Source organism: Ammodytes marinus (genome assembly GCF_949987685.1).
Source record: "Ammodytes marinus genome assembly, chromosome: 10".
In the NCBI taxonomy this organism is placed as follows: domain Eukaryota; kingdom Metazoa; phylum Chordata; class Actinopteri; order Uranoscopiformes; family Ammodytidae; genus Ammodytes; species Ammodytes marinus.
The window spans coordinates 27,308,042-27,322,578 of record NC_137214.1 but is presented as its reverse complement, the minus strand read 5'-3'; the positions used below and the strand labels follow the sequence as shown (position 1 = coordinate 27,322,578).

The 14,537-nt window shown below is 39.4% G+C and overlaps 2 protein-coding genes across 3 annotated transcripts; one reads left to right on the top strand and one right to left on the bottom strand.

Moving 5' to 3' along the window:
- Positions 1-2,461: 2,461 nt before the first annotated feature.
- Positions 2,462-7,508, bottom strand: sybl1 (synaptobrevin-like 1). Of its 2 annotated transcripts, XM_080035448.1 has the most exons (9): positions 7,393-7,508; positions 6,844-7,037; positions 5,566-5,623; positions 5,314-5,451; positions 5,079-5,172; positions 4,173-4,240; positions 3,960-4,052; positions 3,695-3,791; positions 2,462-3,590 (listed from the first exon to the last, which is right to left on the bottom strand). In XM_080035448.1, exons 2-8 carry the CDS (start codon positions 6,987-6,989, stop codon positions 3,726-3,728), a joined length of 663 nt encoding a protein of 220 aa, XP_079891574.1. In that variant the 5' UTR covers positions 6,990-7,037; positions 7,393-7,508; the 3' UTR covers positions 2,462-3,590; positions 3,695-3,725. The 2 variants fall into 2 exon arrangements, with proteins under 2 accessions (XP_079891574.1, XP_079891573.1); XM_080035447.1 differs by having other exon boundaries at positions 2,462-3,791.
- Positions 7,509-9,033: 1,525 nt separating this feature from the next.
- On the top strand, positions 9,034-14,316 carry polr1d (RNA polymerase I and III subunit D). The gene is made up of 5 exons (XM_080035152.1): positions 9,034-9,108; positions 9,795-9,892; positions 10,619-10,695; positions 12,736-12,818; positions 13,971-14,316. Exons 1-5 carry the CDS (start codon positions 9,070-9,072, stop codon positions 14,016-14,018), a joined length of 345 nt encoding a protein of 114 aa, XP_079891278.1. The 5' UTR covers positions 9,034-9,069; the 3' UTR covers positions 14,019-14,316.
- The last annotated feature ends 221 nt before the right edge of the window (positions 14,317-14,537 follow it).

The window sequence follows — 14,537 nt, the reverse complement described above, 5'->3', positions numbered from 1 at the left end:
AAGTATTACTGTTCCATATGAAGGCTCAATAAGTAGCTCTTTATCTTTAGTCAATGCAAGTAACTGCTTTCAGACTGAACTAGACATTTACAAATGACTGCTAAACCGAACAGAACAATTGTTTCTCTATTTCTAAATCCCCTTCGGCACTTCACAGAAAGCCTCGCATGGCCTTTCTTTGACTTTGCATGGTCGGCTGGACATTTCGGAAAAATCTAATGAGCGATTATGAGTAGCAGGGAGTTAAAGCCCAGGCACAGAGCTGCCCCACACTGCAGCAGGTCATGCTGGGGGGATTTCAGCCAACATACCGCAGCATGGACAACGCTGTCCTCTGTAAAGCACAGAAGAACAAATCCACACCAATGAGCCTGCTTAGAAGAATAGCATGGGACTGTCCCTCAATGGTCAGAATATGAGTAAGCCTGCTCTAATATGTGGGCCTATTTGAGTGGATGCCAGATGTGTCAGCAGATGAGCAAATTAGTCTTGGTACTTGGTGGCCTAAACTGTGTTGCTGCTCTCACTTGATACACATAAATAAGGCATTTCCATTAAGTAAAGTAAATACTACAATATCGAGCAGCGCCGTCGGGAGCGCGCGTCTGCAGTGGGTCCTAATCAACAGATCAGTTACACCTGCTGCTTTCTTCCCTTTCACAACAAGAGCATAGGATGAAAAAGAAGCTGCTGAACTTATCTAAACTAACATAAACCCTGAACAAGTGAAAAACATTAAGTTGGACCTTGAGTTTTTTCTGCCTACTTGAAAGACAAAATACTATCATCTTGCCATGTCTTGTAAATAACATCACAAGCATAATGGGAATTGTAACACTTCTCAATCAATTCGCCTGCAGATATATGGAGTAGTCCAAAGTCACTTGGTCGAAGTTGTGTATTTAAAGCCCAGATAACATGAATGAACTTCGCCAAGTGTGTTTTTAGTACCTCGTTTGTCCCTGGCTCGTCTGACACGTTGAGGTCATTGCTCCAACATTTCCAATCAAAACAACTGTCCCTCTGCACCTGACAGCTTATCTTTCTCTCTGGACTTTAGCCTACTCCAGTCAGTCCAGTTAGCTCTATAAATAGATAAGTTGTAAACATAGTATGTGTAGCTACAAATAGCCAGGAAAATACGCTTTGTAAGTCCTTAAATGGTTTAAAACCGCGGTGCACAACACAAACACAAAACATCATATTTGGCAGTTTAAAGGATGAGAAAACAAGCTAATATGTTGGTCAAATGTTCACGGTATTAAGTATAACTACACACAACTGACTACTTTAAATTACAGACAATTTCAACCATTATTTTAAATGAAAGGAAAACAAAACAGTAGTAAAATAAACAGCTTTACACGTCGAAAATAGAAAATAATAATTAGGTTAGCTTGCTTACCTAGCTATCAAGCCAACTCAGCGCGTGCCGCGAACGTTAATTCCTGTTGACAAGAGGTAACTTTAAACTTTTTCTTACCTCAAGACTCAAGTTACACAAACATTAGGAAATTAACGTGAATTAAACAATTTAAAACTTCCGTACAACCTGTCCCAACAGCTAAGACAAACTGTAGTCAATTAAAATCAGAAAAAAACGTACATATTGAAGTATTAAAAAGACGCTACAGATGTCGATTAATAGCTAGTACCTGTCACGGGGTCGAGCAGCGCGACTGCCGTGGTCCTAATCAACAGATCAGTTACACCTGGTGCTTTCTTCCCTTTCACAACAAGAGCATCCTTTATCATTGTATGCTCAGTTTTCCTCCCGTTTTAAATGCAGGACTTGTAAAAAAGTTTATAATTTAAATGATTTTGTCTCATATTAATGTATTACTATGTATTGATATCACAACATCATTAATTTGTATAATTATTACTACTTTTTGATAAGAACTAATATTTTTGCATTTTAATTTATCATTATGTGATGCTTTGTGAACATTGTTGTACTACAATAATTCCCATAAAGCTTGTTAAATCGATCATTTTGGGGTTTTCAGTAGCATACTAGTAGTATGATAACAAATAAAAAGTTCAAAATCACAATTATTTATCTTTAAAATGGTTAATGATGTCCCCAAATACTAAAAAATGTGTTGAGTAGGCTACCTTGGAGTTTTGGAAACAAATCTCTGTTTAAAAACGATAATTTCACTGAGCAGGGGTATGTGTTGGAATTATTTTCAGTCTGTTAAAATAATTTTCCCTGCAGCTAACCGCTTCAAGTATCACTGCCTTTCCCCCCTCAGATGTATAGCCCAGATCAGTCTTTTCCATAGACCCCAGAAAACCACTTAAATATTCAGAACAGTATCTTTATATGCCTGTGAGGACATAGCCAGAAAATGATGTGTTAAAGAGCCATCTGTGTCTATGGATGACTTTAATCAAGAAGAGCATCCTTCACAAATGTATTTCACATTGTCATTTAAAACAACAAACAGGTCAAAACTGGAGTTCATCTCAAAATATAGTTTGTTTGCTTGAACTTTGACACAGTGTGGTAAGTTGGCATTCCCTCACAACTAACAGTTAGCCATGAACAATGTGTTGTGAATGAATGGAACATTTTTTCATATATTAATAAATGTCAGTCATCTGTTCAACTCTCATCAGTGTTATCAGGCCAAACTTTTCAAAATAAAAGCCACAAATATTACATTTATTTTTTCTGTCTGTAAAGATCAACCACTTGATAGCATCAGATTTTATTATTTAAAATCTGAATGTACAATAATTACATGATTATAAATCATATGATGCCGGGAAGCAAATCTATGTACAATGTAAAAAGTGCATTGTGTTAACAGAAATGACATGAGCACACTGAACATCCTAGCAGAGATACAAGGTGAGTGGAAGCCTCGGATCAAGGTGAGAAAGCGATTAGGATTTTTCTCCCAAATCAGGCTTGATTTAAAAGACCTATTAAGCCTTTTGAATCATCAGTTATATCTATCAGATTTACAATATTTATTCGTATGTTCATATCTGATATTTTACAACATCCATTTGAGAACACTTTGCTTGGTGATACAACCTAAACTAAATCAGAAAAATGTGAATTTCTGAGCAAAATCGGACACCACCAACACAAACTGTTAACTGCATCAGTTTAGTCAAAACATTAATTTTCTAAACTGACTATATTACAGAGAATCTGACACTGTATTGTGTAAGTCATTCTTGAGGGATCTGCATCACACCTGCAGGTCCAAATATATCTCTGTTGACATTAACGGAGAATTACGACAATAACAAAGCGATCTCTGCTATCTTTGTGGCTCATTCCATGTTATCAGTCTAAATGGATTAGATAGCTGCAGGACAGTAGCTAGAGCCGATACTTCAGGCCGCTAAGTGCATGAGACATGGATGAATGTACCAGACTAGACATAGTAATAAGACAAGATTTTTGTTCCACATCTGTTTTAGGCCACATGGCTGATTTGTCCATTTGTGTGGGAATGAGGTGGGACGTCCTGTCCAGAAGGCAAGTCAATGTGCACACACTATCAAAGTAGGGGACGAAGCAGGAGGCAATGGGGGTGAGTTGCATGTGTCTTCTGGAGATGTTGAAGCTGGGGGAGTAGAGGAAGGAAAAGGTGGGCTTCCTTTGAGTATCCAATGACAGGCAGAGTTTTACAGGCGCTTCTCCCCCTCTTCCATTTTTTCCCCCTGTTACCTCCTCCTCTTTCGTCCCCGTTTTGCTATTCTTATTTGACACAAGAGGGCCAGTTGAGTCCTCCACATGCAGCAGAAACTATAATGTAAAGGACCACCTGAAAAGAGAGCAGAAAGAGAGTTAACTTCCTGCATCACACAGTTGCAATAGGGAATGCTTTTAAACAATGTCAGACAATACTGAAGAGCCCTCAGTTAATAATGTGAAATAAAATACAGGGGTTTGGCAACATTGAACCAATTACCAATTGTTTGTCTGTACTCACCAGACAAACCAGCACAATGACAACAGTCAGCTTTAGGTTCTTCATACACATGGCCCGTGCCAGGTTTCGGCTTGTGGTCTTAAATGTTACAGACTAAATGGAGAGAAAGAAACATTTGAGACAATATATGTGAATAAGTGCGCATTGCTAGATTACTTTGAAAATATCTAATCTTCTAAATTACATTAAAATAAAAAGCATTCTTTAACTCACTGAATCAACCAGATTTTCTGTCTTGTCAATCAGTAACTCGAGCTTCTCTCCTCTCTGCGCTACCAGGTCTGTCAAAACACACACACAGCCAAAGTTAACTTGGGTTACACAAAAGATCCAGTCAGTGTAATGACATTCCTGTCAAATGATAGGTCAAATCTGATATTTGAGAATGTAATCTTTGAGTTTTTATCATATTTTCTTTATTAAAAAACATTGCATAATCTTTTCGCCAGAACATTTGCTTTGGGCATGAGGGCCAACAAATACCAGTGCTACAATGTTACGGAATAATACAGAGGTCACTGATGTAACAACATTAAACTGCATTTATGGACAAGAGTTTAAATGCCACACGCACCAAGCAAGGCATTTCTGATCCAATCAAATGGACATTTGAAGGTGGAGGCAGCGATTCTGGATGTCAAAATCCGTTTAATTCAAAATCACTGAATACCTGTTGCTACCTGTCTGACAACATGTGCGCTGAAAAAAAATCCAGTGTTGAAACACAGCCTAGGCTGTTTTTTTTTTCTCTCCTTTCTTAGTTTGTATGTACTGTTTGGTGTTGTTTGTTTGCTTATTGTTACAAAAAAACAAAATAAAAAGAATTATACAAAAAAAAGAAACACAGCCTAGGCTCTGTAATGTTGCTAGCTATGTGGGCCCCTTTGTTTACATATCTGTTCACAGAGCCTAAGCTGTATTACCACCAGATTTTCTTTCAGCGCGGTAACACAGTACTGAAAGGTAACGGATCTTGCGGAGATATTCACTCATTTGACAACAAACATTCTCCAGAATTGCTGACTTCACCTTTAATCCCACTATTATCTTATAGCCCCTGATCAAGTAAAAGGCCCTTTGAGCATCACTATGCTGTGGGGAAACTCATGAGTATCTCACCGATGTTGCGGACCATAATGCCCTTTAGGTCATCCACTTGCATCTGAGTCTCAGTGAGGCGATCTGATCCTCGTGGGTCAGATGAGTGGTGTTTCTACAAAGAGGAAATAAAAACAGGAGAAAGGTATGGGGAAAGGAGGACGTAAGAATAAGTATTTTGTGGTTCCTCAAACTGTAAGCACGGGCACTCACAAGGAAATGTTACTCAATATGATCAGGCTTGTATCATACTCACCATCTGAGCTGCCAGTGTGGAGGAGAACTCGCTGTTCATGGCGTAAGGTAGGGCTGTTTGTGCTCGCGACCCGTACGTCGTCTGGAAGCGCTTCTTGACTTCACTGAGGAAGCTGAAAGCGCGTGACCTCTCAAAGTCCTATAGTACGTAAAAAGTTAAATGTAAGAGTTAAAAAACAAAAAAAAAAATTCAAGGGACTTTTAATATCTACTACTTGACTTACACAGATATCTGAGCCAATTGTTTACTTACGTCATCAGTAATACACAGGTATATGATTCTGTCATGGCAGATGTAATGAAAGAGATAGCTAAAAAAGAATAAAGACAACATTTGTCAACATTACAAATGTACAGTTGAACACCCACAGTTTAATATGTGCACTGTAAAGTGTTTAAAGTGACATTGACTACGGATAAAGAGTAGGGGTTGTAGCTTTAAATGATCTGAACTAGGGGTGTGCACGTGTACACGTGTACACGAGAAACCGTTTAGTAAATCCTAACCGTTTAGGAAAAATCAATAAACGAAAACCGTTTAAAAAAAAAAATCTTCAAATTTTAAATGTTCTTTTTTTCAAGGTTTTTAAATATGTTCTGGAGACACGCATTTATTGATTTTACATCACTAATAAACTACTTGGGGAGGATAAAAGCTAGTCTGCCCAATCTGTCTGTCCCTCGGCGTGTGTGTGAGTGTGTGTATAATCGCAAACACACGCACACACACACGGGGAGGCGCCGTTCTCGGGCTCGACTCACAGCCACGGAAGAGTGATGAAAGATAACCTAAAGATTAAAGTTACCCGGTTGACGTGAACTACGCGCGTAAGTAGCCCGAACTTTATAACACCTGTTCCACCTGCATAAACGTGGACATTAATCAGGAAATCAATGAAGCGCGATAATGACGGCGCACATGACAGGCGAACGCGTATGTGTGTGTGTGCGCTCGCCTACAGGACGGTGGGCGCACGAGGACAATGACGTCACGGTTAACCGTGTACACGAAAAAAATTCCGTCGTGTACACGGTTAGACATTTTTGTAAACGTTCACACCCCTAATCTGAACACATATCCAAGGTGTTGGCTTTACCTGATGACAAGTAGGCTACTGACAGTTTTCTGTGTGCATTGTAATAGTAGTTGATACTTGTTGACAACCAAAGTCTACAACTGCCTGAGGAAACCACTGGTGCAGAACCTGATCATCAAATGAGAGAGGCTTTTATAGCCTATAGCACTCCAGGAAGGTTCTCCATTGTTTTTACCCATGGGGAACTCTTTAGTCTACACTATATATTTACAAGCTGCTCCTCCTCCTGCTGCTGGTTATGATGGGAATATGATTGTGAATAAGTAGCCTACTTCAGATGTATTTGAGAATTGCACTCAAGATATAGGGATGCCAAATGTTGTATGTTTTTATGACTTTTGTGAATCGTTCCCCTATTCCTAACCATGCATGTAGACACAGCATATGAGATGTTGACTAGGTAAGGAAGTGTTAGTGTGTGTCCAGTGTCCTACCTGCCGTGGCTGTAGGTCAATTTGTTATTCTCTGATGGGATTTTGGCCAGAATCTGTTCAGTCACTTCCAGGAAGTTCCCTCCACACCACGCGTTCTTCGCGAGGATGGTGGTTCCACGAGCCACCACAGCAAACAGGATTGCCATGGCAACAACTTTCAGCAGTGGTTATCGGCTCTATTAATCTCTGGTTTTCTGAAAACACATGAACAAAAAAACTTTTGTTTACCCGGAAGAGGAGATAGCTCAACAGATAATGACTCGAGGTACACATATGCATGTAACGTGACATATTAGAGAGAACTTGAAGTGAAGGAGATCAATTGTAAGTAGCCTAAATAGCGATTGGAGCGACTAATATAACCACTAACTACAGGACTCAAGTGTTAAACAAAATGAAAACGAAAGCCTGACTAACGTTGACTGGAAAACAACAGGCTAGGAAGCGAAACATGTTGTTGACCAATGTCCATAACAGCGGTTGGTAAGACACTCGTTTCTTCAGAGCTAACGCAATTCACAGAGGCATATATAAGAAGAAATGTAATACCTCAACGTGTCAGCGCTGTTCAAAGTGGCTTATTTAGCGCAACTTACAACATCTACAGAGGTTTCATCTTCTAGCAAGCTAGCTAATCCCTTTCGAGTGACTTCTGCTTTGCAAAACCACCCAGCCCGGAAACTAAGCCACTCTCCCGCTTGGGTAATGTAGTTCTTACCGCGTGCCATACTCCACGTACTGAACTGTATCGTTTCGTGTTACGAACTACATTTTTGAAAAACTTCATCCTACGCAGTGTTGTCGTCACGTGTTGTGATACTACGTCACGGTATGGCGACAGTGTGCGTTAAAAAAGGGTTATTTTAGCCCTTTTGTACGTCTCAACGGCAATTTACGCGCTGTTGCAATGGACCACTTACTAAAAGCTTCTAGGCCTAATGTTTTCTACCTGACAGTGAGTGCATGGATGTTCTCAGCATAGGTTCTCAGTCAATAGAAGGCAATACATTACACGTTTCAACCCTAACCCTTGCCTGGAAAGATACATTGTGACACCAACAATGAACGTGATTGGACAATCATCTTGATCAATTTATCTAATTTACTCTTGAGGTAGGAAGCAAAATTTGGGTGGTTTCTTGGAATTCACACGACTCCTTATTAAATCCAGCGCCTATACCACTGGGACGCACTATAGAACCACACTACCTTATTTTGTGTTCACTTTTTTGAATTTATTATATATAAAAATAATTAGATTTATAAAGGTTTTTGTTTTTTTACAGAATTAATAAAACCTGACATTTTGTGTTTAATCTGGTTTTGAACAATTACCTTTTTTTTTTTGTCGGCAAGCATATTGTCAGCATGTCATCAAAATTTAAATTGTTGTGGCTAATTTTTATATCAAACAGGACACTGATGCTTTATTATTAGGACGTTGACCACACTGCCATTTGGCTAGGACTATCACTGTCCCGTCAACAACAGACTAGCAATGGCAGCTTTCTGAGAACACTTTTCTGTAGACCTAATTTTAGCCAAGCAAATCTCTTATATGGATAGATTGGTGAAATGCACAATTACAGCAGCAGTCATTCGCAATAATCTCCTCTCAACAACGCATCATAAGAACATATGTTTACGCCTGCAACACAATAAGCACGTGCGCCGCCCGGGAATCGAACCCGGGTCGCAAGAATGGGAATCTTGCATGATACCACTACACCAGCGGCGCAGACAATGAGAAAGGCTGCCTCCAAACAATGGATTCAAGATTGACACATATTCTCCACACTTACAACATCAGGCAAACGGTGCCTCTCTTACTGTTATATTATTGGGTGCCAGAACTCCAAAGGGAAATTTCCATTTATTGTGATGACAATAAAGTGTTTTATCTTATATTATATAATCAAATATATCAGTGTTTACAGCTATAATCAAACACCTTTTCTATGTTGGTCAGTGGTCACTGTTAAATGTTATGCACTCTATAGGCAAAATAAACATGGCGGCAATGCTCCAATAAGCTGGATGGAAACCTCCGTACAATTTAAAACAAGAAGAAAGGAGACAAAATAAACAAAACGTTTGTAGGGCAAAGGTCTTATGGTCTTAGGTTCATGCAAAGTGCTGAATCCCATTTCCCTTTTGCCTGTCAGACACCAGTGAGGGCTAAATCTCGCCCATTTCTTATTGACGGATAGACTCGTAATGTGAAGCATGGCCGTGGAAAGCGAAACAAAACCAGTGCTGGAGATGGTAAAAACAAAATATTACTTTATCTCTTTCACACTGCATACAGCTGTACGGGTTTGCTATTGTTAAAGCCTGTTTGTAAGGACATGTTGTACTAAAGAAGCTAGTTATAGGCATTTCGGCAGCCTGTGAACGCCTCACGTGGGGTAGCAGCAGAAGCTAGCAATGAGAAAACTCTCTAACTATTCCACCAGTCATACTACAATAAAAGCTGTTCTCTGTAATGCAACTTCGGATGTGGATTCACATTACAAGCGGAGTTATGTTAAGCTAAAATCAGATTACTCCTCACCTACTTATCATTATCTTTTTTCTTATAGCCGACTCTTTATATTAGTTTCCTTCAGTGTTTCTCCACTAGGTGGCAGTGTTATAACAGATTCAAGCGATCCCTCAACTTCAGCGTCGTACATATGTTCAACCTTTTTTTCTTTAAAAAAATCGCTTTATTAACATTTGAATATCAAACTGTATCGAAAGGAATACTATTTTAGATTATTTAAGACGATACAAACAGTTACATAAGTAAGATAAATAATAAGATAAACTCAAAATGATATACATTAAAAACAAATACAAGTAAAAGAGAGATTATTTTTGAGATGCATGTGCATCATTCTTCAGCAGTCTTTGCTCAGCCCTCAGAGTTGGATGAGTTATGTTAAGTAAGTGTTTCCGTTGTGTTTTAGGTCCAGGCCGACGGGGCTGATGAAGGCTGTGTGACGTTTGTCCTGCACGATGAAGACCACACACTGGGCAACTCCGTCAGATACATGATCATGAAGACGTTAGTATTTAGTTTTTGTTCGTTTTGACGAAACTGCTGTTTTAAAGGTGGAGATTCTGGAGAATGCTTGCCTTGTTTTCAAATAACTTTTTGTCAAAATCAGTGAATAACTTATCTGCTACCTGTGTCCGTGCTGTGTGTGCATGCGCTGACAAATAATCTGGTCACAGCCTTGGTAAACTGCTACGGAAACAAAGGCACAGATCCTAGGCTGTGTATTAACACTGGATGTTTTTTCAGCGCACACACAGTACGTACTGTTAGCCAATCGTGAGGAGATATTAATTGATTTTGACATAAAATTGATTTTGACAACAAGCATTCTCCAGAATCACTGACTTCACCTTCAAACCTGGCATGTCGTGGGTTTGACCTTTTTTCTTTTTTAACATATAACCCCTTCAAACCTTATTGGCATGTTGGAATTACAAAGGAGTATGACTGGTGCGCATGTCATTTGTGATTTAACTCCAGCTGGAAGGGTGGGACTGTAGTTTTCCCCTGAAAGTCTTAAACATCATTCTGACTATTTGATATTATTACATCATAAAGGGGCTCTCAGGGTGGATGTGACTCCACTGACTTTGTTCCCAAGGCTTTGTGTTTCAGTCGGCCCAGGTCAGCTGGGACAAGTTGATATAAATTACACAAACGCACCTCCACCCATTTAAAGCAAAACATTGATTCTAATCACTTATCCTGCTTTGATTTCCATGTTTCCATCAGTGTGGATGTGGAGTTCTGTGGCTACACCATCACCCATCCGTCCGAGAGCAAGATCAACTTTCGCATTCAGACTCGAGGTGAGATACGCCCCTTAAAGCCTCTGGAAAACTGGTATTAAATAGTAAAAATCAATATATGATATCAAAATCGGGTGTATCAATAAGCTTATACAAAAATCTGATTAAAAATAAATCGTAAAGTTCCTGTCTCTCTGTGTTGTGTTAGAAAATGTGTTTCAAAACACTTGTATAAATAAAATATATATAAAAAAAAAAGAAAATAAATCGTAAAGAAATATTATAAAACTTCGTTAGAAAAACCATTCACCTGGACTGTGTGGGTGTGGCCATTCCAAAAGGTCTCCATGGCAACAGACTTTGCGTTTTTTGAGAAAGTATTTGCAGAGAACTGACGTGATTGGTTCATAATAGTTACTGTTTAAATGACCATATCTTTCATTTGGATTTCATAAATATGTTGAACTCTTTTCAGATGCTTATTATCACGATACCAACTCCCCCAAATTACATAGTTGGAAGGAATTTTCGGGGTTTGGGTTTTTACAGGGTCTTTAAAAAAACCTCTGTCACTACCTCTTCTTCTTTTCTCCTGCTTAACATCCAGGTTAGTTTATCAGTTCAATCATGCGTAACAAGGGGAGACTGAAAATGTCTAAAGGGCCTTTTTGCGGAGCCGACATGTTGTTTAGAGTCTGGGGCATTCACTTTGTCCACTTAGCCGTATAAGCAAAAAGCCAGTTGACTGACGTTAAGTAACAGGCAGGCACGTGTATGGCGCTGTGTGCTTTTGTCAACGGAGAACCATAACCACAGATCTTCTGTCATCCGCTCTTTGCACAAAGTGTTTACAGATAGCAGCAGCCCCGTCACATGACAGCAGTGAAAGACAAGACTGAAAAAACATACTTATCGTTGCTAAATTTAAGTTTTAGGTTTCCTGGTGCATTTGTGGTTTCATCATAGCAAGACACAATAACCTTCCAGGCACCATCAACACATATAGCATCCACTGTGCTTTTAGATATCCATCTGTATTTCTATATGTATTTCTGTCATTACTTCTCCCCACCATGACCATAGTGAAAATGAGTCAGGAAGCCCCTAAAGTCAGTTGGGACGAACAATTCATTTCATTTACTTGTGTTTTTAATGTATTCTATCGTTTTGGAATAATCAATTGGATGACCATAATCAGATACATTGAGCATGGAGTGCTGTTTAAAAATATCTTGCCTAGCTTAAACAACATCCGGTAAAGCAAATGTGTTCTGTTTTTTGATGATAATAAACTGAAAGACACAGTAACTCTAAGCACTTGTGTGTGTGCAGTCACAATCAGCTGATTACCTTGACATGCTGGGAATGACATTGAATTTATGTATTGGAAATCAAATCAATTGTGAATATATTTTTTTAGTGCAGTGCGTGTGCCGCCGCTTGGAATTTCTAAAGAACCGCTGATCGAAACAACTTCACTCTTGGGCACTCCACTGGCTTGGTTCCTCGTCAACACACCCACCAAGTGTTACGTAGATCAGACGAATGGTTGGAGAGAAACTAGAAGGGCAAACAGATGCACAAGGACGTCTCTTTTTACAGTTAGACTTTCTGTATATTCAATATCTTGGCTAATTTACTGTATTTCGACTGTGGTTGACTGTTTGTCCTTATCCTTAAGAGCAAATTGTTAACCACTGCTTACTTCCACATGGGTTTTCAAACGGTTGTGGCAGTGTCACGTTTCGAAAACAATCACTTTCAAATTGTTTTGATTAGTGAGCGAGGGAAAATGAGCTCATGTAGTAAATTGCAGCTGGCGTTTTTAGTGAGAGGGGCCCCGGAAAACAGCATCTCCTTCTCTCTCTTGCTTGACTGCTTGATTTCTCTAGTTACTCCACATCAGGGTCTGCCTACGTCATCGCTGAATGTAAAAATAAACATCTGGCAGCTGGATGCAAACCTCACAATCTGTCCAAACGTTTTAATGAATGAATCCCGAAGCCACAAAGTGCAGACATCACTCGTGGTTGTTCTGGATATTGCCATAAGAAGTGGTGGTTTTCTTTAGAAGTATATCTGTCTTCCGTCTCCTTTCAGGGGGACTTCCAGCCTCCGAGCCGCTGCGGAGGGGCCTGAATGATCTCAACGATGTTTGTCAGCACGTTCTCAACACCTTTCAAGTAAGCCCGGCCGTGTATCTGTTCGGTTACATTGAGCGGCAGTATGTAATGTGGAGAAGTGGGCAGCGTTGATATGATTTCTGCTAACAGCTGTTTCTTGAGGAAAAGGATTTGGGCGACAGGAGTGGGGAAAGTGAGAGGAGGAAGTTTTTTTTCCACTATGCACTTATGCACATATGTTGAGAATAAAGTCAACATTTCAAGATTTCGTTAAAGTTGGAAATATATATTCGAACTTCCGGGAACAATAACTCATCAGCAAAACTTATTTATACCAGAAAAATAATTAATCTTCTCCATCATTGCAAGGCAGACAATGGGCTCCAACCTTTCACTTATTAGACGGCCCCTGCGTTCTCATCTCACAGCCTGCTGCACAAAGAGAGCAATGTTATTAGTCTAGCTTGGAGGACGTCTGGTTTCAGTAAAAATGAGGTTGTAGCCCATTGTCAATTCTCAGTTACTACAATGGCAAAAATGCATTTAATAATGTTTTGCTCATCAGTTATTGATCTGGGAAGTTCGAAACTGTCCAGATTTTTCCAACTGTACCGCAGTCTGGAACTGCTGAGTTAATTCTCAACATTTTGTCTTTATCCATTAAATATATTTGATCTTTTGGACTTTTTTCTCGAAGTTCATAATTGAGAATTTTTTTAATGATGTATTTTTCTCTCCTGTTGCCCTAATTCTCTTCCATAGTTTATTCAGTTCTTATACAGTCTATACATTACTACACTGCAGGGTTTATGCAGGTGCGGATGGAACACAGCCAAACCCAAATTTAGAAAAGTTTTTACAGATAATTCCCATGCGCAAAATTTCCTTTCCCAGTGAAATTGAATGTCAGCTGATGGTAAGCAGTATGTGAGTAGCTTGTGTGCCTAAGTCATCAGTCATCCTGTGTGTGTCTGCTGGCCAGCCACAGGGGCTTCTGTGCACATGCTCAGCCAGTGCTCTGATCTCTCTACAGAGCAAAGGCAAGGAAAAGGTTAGCCCTAGCTTCCACACATGGAGGTAGTTTTATTTTACAGTAACAAGGACGTACGGGGGAAAGGAGATGTCGGCTAGCTAGCATTGACAAGATTCAACATTCCCCTACACTGTCTCGACTGCAATTCTTACCACATGTTTCTTTGTATTCTGTTCCAGGCCAGAGTTAATGAGTTCAAGGAGAGGCAGGAGCAGCCCATGGAGTGAAGAGCATCACATGTGTGTGACTGTGATGCCGTCAGTAACACTTTTTGCGATCAAACTGTAAAAATGTTATCTTCAGTTGTCTCTTTTTATATATCGGCTCGTTAAGATATGAAAAGTTCTCCTCCTCAGAATAGTTTGATCATGTCATATTCAAACATTTGTACAGTTTTCTTTTGTTTTTGTAGTCTGTTGGAATCAGTGTTTGTCTGATGTATTATAATGCGTTTCATTCCTGTGTTCAACATTCCTAAGTTTTTGGAATGATAAGCAAAAATAAATTGAAGACACTCGACTTTCATTTTTCTCTCTTAAACTTTTGTGGAAAGATTTCAAACGGGGAATAACACTCTGTCATTTGACCTTGGATATTTTTTTTCAGAACCACTCATGTAAAACGGTGCAAAGGATGTCTGAGTGTCTCGAAACGCCAAATTGCTTTCATCTGTCTTTGAGTGAAGGAAGAAGTGTACGCTAACGTCCTTCTTAGCAGAAGAATGTGCGAGCCGATTCATACAGTGC